Genomic DNA, 6,254 nt, shown 5'->3' with positions numbered 1-6,254 from the left:
AATCTGCTCTTTTTTTTCTTATAAAAGTCTAAATAAAACAAAAATATTGGTGGTAATTTTTGACTGTGTAACTTTACAAACGGCACCCCAAAGATTGATCCGTCTGTCAGTCAGTCGAAAGCGTGGCTACGGGCGAGGAGGAGGATGGGAGTGAGAGAAGAGCGAGGTGTTATACGTTACCACTGGTGGCTTATTCCCCGACTCCTTCAAACAAAAAGCGATAGCATGCTGGATGGGGCGGGGCGGGGGGATGGCAGAGAGAGGGAAACAGGAACAAATGACAACGAGGTAGGTCATAATAGGGAACCGCCACACCACAAAGTCACATGATTCTGCTCTGTGGGCAGGGGGTACAGGAGCGATCGGTAAAAAAGAGGAGAGGAAGGGAGGGCAAACAGAAGAGGCACGTGGGTCAATAAAAATATCTCCCCTCCCCCTAAACAAGAATTATCTGTGCATTTTGAGCCGATGAGTGAATGTTCAATTTAAAAACACCTGAACCAGCATCCAAAACATCATCAGCTGAGAACAAACAACAGCTACAAAAACACGTAAGACAAAGTCGAGGCTCAGTTCATAACCTCAACAAAATTTTAAATTTCCATAGAGGCACAGATAAAAAAAGGAAAAAAATTGTGTGAGACATTTCCAGAGGGCACAATTAAAGCCAGCCAACCAATGGGGAGACAGAGGAAAGACAAGAGAAGAGAAGAAGACACTTACTGGGACTAGTTTCCAGTACCAACGGTTGGACTGACACTGCCAGAGAGCAAAGAAAGACAGAGGTGAACCAGAGGTGGGAGCAGACCTGAGCTGGTGCTAAAAGCTTCAACATCACACCAACGAAACACAATTAAATAAAACTCCCAGCAGGTCATAACTGGAAGAACATTTAACCCGATTCAAGATGTCTGACACTGCTAATCAACCTTAAAATAGACAAAAATAACTCAGTTTGACAGATTTTATGCTATTTATTGTGATAGTAGCAGATCATATAAGAGCCGTCATGAGCAAAATGCATTTGCATTTTCAATCTGAAAAGAGACTTAGTGACATGTCCGCAAAGGTTTTTTTTTTTAATGCTAGCCAAAATTTTAAGACGTGGTTAAAAATTCAACTGTGATGGTTAATATAAGTGGAATGAGCAAGAGAATGTCTTAAGGGAATTTTTTTCTGAATCAGAATGTGAGAAAAGTGTAGTTTTTTACCGTTTCCTGAACAGGCTGCAGGTCAGTACATGACTGTGACCTGGGAGGCTCTTCTTCTTCGGTATTTTCTCTCATTTTTTGGTTCAACTAAAAGCACAAAACAAATACTATTGAAGGAAAACTGAATGAAACTGAAGTGGAATGCAAACATGAAAAATCCTTTATATGTAGGCCTACGTGTCAAATAAAAGGCCGTGACTCCCGTGTGGCCCGCCAGTGGGGGTACCCCCCCACCCCACGCCCAAAATTTTTAGTTTATTTTTTACTTAACATGAAATTTGTTTCTTTTATCAATGGTAAACTTTAAATTTATGATTAAATGCAACAAAATAAATTTAATTAAAAATAAATGAAAGAAAAGTAAATGGAATAAATTCCTGTCCCTGAGCTGTTGGCTTGAAGTAACTGAGCAATTTAGTTGGATAACTTAGCATTAATGTCTGAAAATAAGCTGCTTAAAGTCATCATCAACCATAAACTAAATAATATTTCTGTATTTATTTCAGATTTAGTCAGTCTTAGTTCTTATCAGTGTTTAAAAGAGGACGTGTTAAAACTCTGTTTAGTCAAAGTTAAACATGAAACATCAAAGTTCATTACACGTGGCCCTTCGAGGGCCACCATAACGCTCATGTGGCCCTCAGTGAAAATGAGTTTGACACCCCTGGCCTACATGATACATGAAAAAAAAAAAAAACACGTAAGGCTGCAAAACACTTCCATGTCTCGTCAGAATGTACATCTAGATCAGGGCTATCCCAACTGGCAGCCCACGGGCCGGATGTCGCCCTCAAGCAACCATAATGCGGCCCACCAATTTGTTCATTCATCACTTAAGTCCAAACCCCCTGTTTTCTACTTTAATTACGTTGAGTTTTAGTTTGACATAGACATGTTTGGTATCTACAGAAACGTTAGAATATWGGCTAGAAATGGGTAAAAAACCATTTCTATGAATATCTAAAACAGTTGAAACTAGAAACAGTTGAAGATAAAACTATGAAAGTGAAAAAATGGTTTTAAAAAATTTGGCAAGTCAGCGATGTCAAAATAATATTTTTGTTAGAACAGAATGTGTTATTTTTGTTTTTAAAATTGTTTTATTATCACTAAATTTATTGGGGTTCTGTATGTTGTGTCCATGATTAAATGCAGCAAAACTATTTCAAAGGTAACAGATCTTTGTAATACTTGGTTTATTTACATAATGACTTTAATTGCTGGATATTGGGCCCCTGAGCTGTTTGATCAACAGTAACTGTGGCCCCCGGAGTGATTTAGTTGAAWAGCCCTGATGTAGATGTTGTCCACAACTGTTGGTCCAGAATCTGGAGGTACAGACGTGTCTGTGGTGTGTTGTTGTATGTCTTATTTGAGCATTTTTTTAAAGTTCATTGAACTTTAGATAGTCCTTTTTCCAAAAACCATTATCATTTTTAATGGAAAATATGATTTGTGGCTCTTTTTTGTAATTTAAAAAACATTTCCTTAATCAAAAATGTTTTTAAGTTTCCAACATACTAAAGCAAATTTACCACTGTCTGTTGATGCTTAAATTTACTTTAAATTTCACTAAAATTATTACGAATACTGCTTTAGTGAAATTAAAAGTTATGAAGAGAAAAAAAAATCCTTCTCGAAGCCGTTGATTTGAAATAACACTGTTGATTTTGGTRGTCTTACCCTGTTGACCCAAAAGAGGAGCGCATTCTCCCACGGAGCACCGACACCCATCTGCTCCGCCTCCTCTGCTATCTTCACCTGGCTAACCGTGTCCTTGGCAGTCAGTGACATTAGCGAGTCGATGAGGGCGAGGTGGGCGTTCTGCACCAATCGCAGACAAGAGTGATGCACTTAATCAGATGAGGACACGGTCAAAGATGATTTGGTAGAATTACATAAAAATGAGGATGATGAGGGGCTGGTGTGGCTGTGTATGGTTCTTCCACATGCTATTGAGGCTTATGTTTGTTAAATGAATGAATTGTCAATATTATGTCTTATTTCTTCAGACTTCAATCATTCAAACCAAAGTGACACATTAGCAGAGAAAATAATAATATTATTTTGTCCAAAAAATATGAATGTTATTTAAGAAATGATATGATATAATATGACACAATATGATGCAATACAATAAAATACACAACATCRTGAAGCAAGAGTAAATCAAACATGGACGAACTTGAGAATCACACACTCACTGTATTGATGGGGGCCTTACTGAGGTCCTCCTCTGTGACGTCTACATCCTGGACCTTTGGGGCCACACCTTTCTTGGTGAGGAGCTGCAGYAGGGCTGAGTTATCTGCCTGGGACCCCTGCGACGCTGGCAGGGAGACCCCATGGGCCTGAGCCAGCAGGGCCTGGGCTCGGCAGTAGGTCTCTGGGGAGAGGAGCAGCTTGGTGACGGACGGYTTCAGGTGCTCTTGTTCAAACTGGTCTTTGTAAAGCGGCTCTCGAAGCTCCACAGGAACATTTTCTGAAAACGAAGGCAATAAAAAATATCTCTATAAGAACTTTATCGTTAAGTGAGAGAGCTGTTAAACTCTGAGGAGCCTTTAAAATTTCCATCTGCAGGTCAATTTTTCAGTCTGCTTGGTTAAATATATCATGACTTATGAGTGAAACATCCTAAAGTCTTTAGATCGCATAAATTGCAGGTTCATTTGATATTAGTCTCCTAAGTCCATAAATATACTGTACCATAAAAACACAGTGAACAAACATCAGCACTTTGGGAACATTAATGAAACGAGAGAGGAAAACCTAAAGCTTCCTCACTTGCAGAAACATTTAAATGCTCAAATAGTTTAATATCAAGTTAAATAAATATGTGACACAGAAAAATCWAACATAATTACATAAGAAAATTGTTAGTTATTAGGTCCAAAATTGTACACATTTAATCGGCATTAGATTTTAAGAATTTGGCCAAATAGCATAAAAAMGTGACGCTTGTTAGAGAATTATAATGAATCGAGGTGACGAGCTGCTTAGCTTTAGCATGTTAGTTTTTTTTATGTTGCATGCAAGCGTAGGTTAAAAGGTGGGGCATTTAAAAAAATAAGTGTAAAAAAAGTGAATATTTAACAGCAAGTTGAGTTAAACATGAAGTGAAAGAGCTCGCCTTAATCAGCTAAAGGACTTTTTTGAGCTGTTTGTTTTGCAGGTAGGCTATAAAATAAATCTAACCTTCTTTTTGATATCAGGAAAAAAATCTTTTGCTGCACTGTTCATCAAGAAAGGCCTCCTCATCCCTCTCCACTGCAGAGGGAAGGTTTTTTTTAAGACTTGCACAGGAAAGGTCATCCTACAGACTGCTGCAAACAGACTGCAGATGAGGAGTTGTAGTAAAGAGAAAGTTCTGGGTGAATCTGGGGGCAGTTTGTCCTCACTGGAAATGAGGTGACAGGAAGTGACAGAGCCTGACTGCAGGAGAGGATGATGTCATCATCTACATGAACAGCTCAGCTGGGTTACTCATGTGTGTGTGTGTGTGTGTGTGTGTGTGTGTGCGCGCGCGCAGGTCATCTCAGACCAGTATGTGTGGGTCAGTTCATAGATACACACACACATATTACTCCTCTGGATAATCCTGGACATTGGAAAGAACGATTTAGTTGAAGCATAATTTCACAGTTTGTTTTCTGCAGCTTTACTTCTACATCCAACCAAAGATAAAGTCTAATGAGGTTTTTTTTTTTCCAATCTCTGCAATCTGCTGTTGTGAGGCTTTCTTWTGTAACTAACTCCTTTCCTCCCATCCTCTGTCCCATTTCTGTGCATGGCTGCGAGGAGACAAGACGCCCATCCGTGGCTCCACATCCACTGCAGGGTTTGGGAATGGACTCGGGCCTTACACAGACCTGCAGCAGCCAGAGGACTTGGGTCTCTGTGGAAACGGTGGAAATGGAAAGCAGACATTTGTGCCAATGACAGCGGAGGGAAAGAGACGGGACTGCAGAGAAACAACATGAAACTAACTCCATCAGGAAGAAACAGCCACCAATCATCACGCTTCTTTAAGTCTTGTGACTGACTCTCAGCTACTACCACATAACATCACAGCTCTGTGGCTGTAAAATTTCATGAGTTTCAYRAGATATTTTGCTAACAGACAAACGGGGTTAACTCCAGCGGTTAACRCAGAAATTTTAAAGAAACATCTTCTGCATTGATTAGAGCTAAATGTTGTAGATGTTTCTGAGCTGCAATTATACCAAGTTTAGCTCAGCGTCTGTACAAGTGGCAGAATTATAGCCGTTAGTGTGTTTTTAGAAGTCAGCTGCATGTGGAAGCTGTTTTGTATTGGGCTGGCTCCAAAAATTATTCAATTGTTTAGGACAGGGGCGGTTCTAGGAGTGGGGCCGCAGGGGCATTGACCCCTGCTGAAATCTGGTTGGCCCCCTGAAGTTCCCCTGTCCTGTCACTCATCTGTCCTTTGCCTGAGAGCGATGATGGTGGATGCAGTTTCATGCACAAACGCTAGAGGCGCTAATGAGTCAAACAGTAAAGTCCAGCATGAATCAATCTTACAGCAGTCTTCATCTCTTCTTTAAAAGACTTGAACAATTTTGCAAAAAATATCTTTCAATTGGCAAACAATGGCTTCATTTTCTCACATGCTTTGAGAGTATTTTATCCATGTTCAGTAAAAATGCATGTGAAATTGATAAGGAAGCTTTTTAAATAACATTACATTACGTTACAATTGATGTAACATATGTGACCACTTAAATTTATACACCTTACCAAAACCGAGGATTTATGTGCAAGGATGTTGAACAAATACTTGGCCCCTCCATGTGGTCCTGAATTGTGGCCCCTTGATGGTCCCTTACTCGGAAAAACCCTAGATCCACCACTGGTTTAGGAACATCCAACATGTTTGCTTCAGGCCTTGGGGGTTGGGTCTGTGGGTCTCCCCAGTCACATTCCATTGGAGAAATCTTGTATATACATGCATGCTCACAAACGCACACATGATCTGATGGTCACTGAATGTGTATGTATGTGTGAATGCGTGTGTGTATGTATGTC

The 6,254-nt window shown here is 39.9% G+C and overlaps 1 protein-coding gene across 2 annotated transcripts in view; it reads right to left on the bottom strand.

Moving 5' to 3' along the window:
* LOC106522698 (calmodulin-regulated spectrin-associated protein 3) overlaps positions 1–6,254 on the bottom strand; it is a 23,410-nt gene that overhangs the window by 13,280 nt on the left and 3,876 nt on the right. Inside the window, exons 2-6 of one of the 2 annotated variants that reach the window (XM_014015826.1) lie at positions 3,416–3,693; positions 2,895–3,035; positions 1,212–1,298; positions 724–759; positions 181–228 (exon numbers count right to left, since the gene is read on the bottom strand). In XM_014015826.1, coding sequence (XP_013871280.1) covers positions 181–228; positions 724–759; positions 1,212–1,298; positions 2,895–3,035; positions 3,416–3,693 — 590 coding nt within the window. The remainder of the gene's footprint in view (positions 1–180; positions 229–723; positions 760–1,211; positions 1,299–2,894; positions 3,036–3,415; positions 3,694–6,254) is intronic. The other variant, XM_014015827.1, reaches the window with a different exon arrangement.

This window comes from Austrofundulus limnaeus, unplaced genomic scaffold (genome assembly GCF_001266775.1).
Source record: "Austrofundulus limnaeus strain Quisiro unplaced genomic scaffold, Austrofundulus_limnaeus-1.0 Scaffold135, whole genome shotgun sequence".
Classification (NCBI taxonomy): Eukaryota; Metazoa; Chordata; class Actinopteri; order Cyprinodontiformes; family Rivulidae; genus Austrofundulus; species Austrofundulus limnaeus.
The sequence above is the reverse complement of the archived record's forward strand: the minus strand, read 5'-3'. Positions and strand labels throughout refer to the sequence as shown.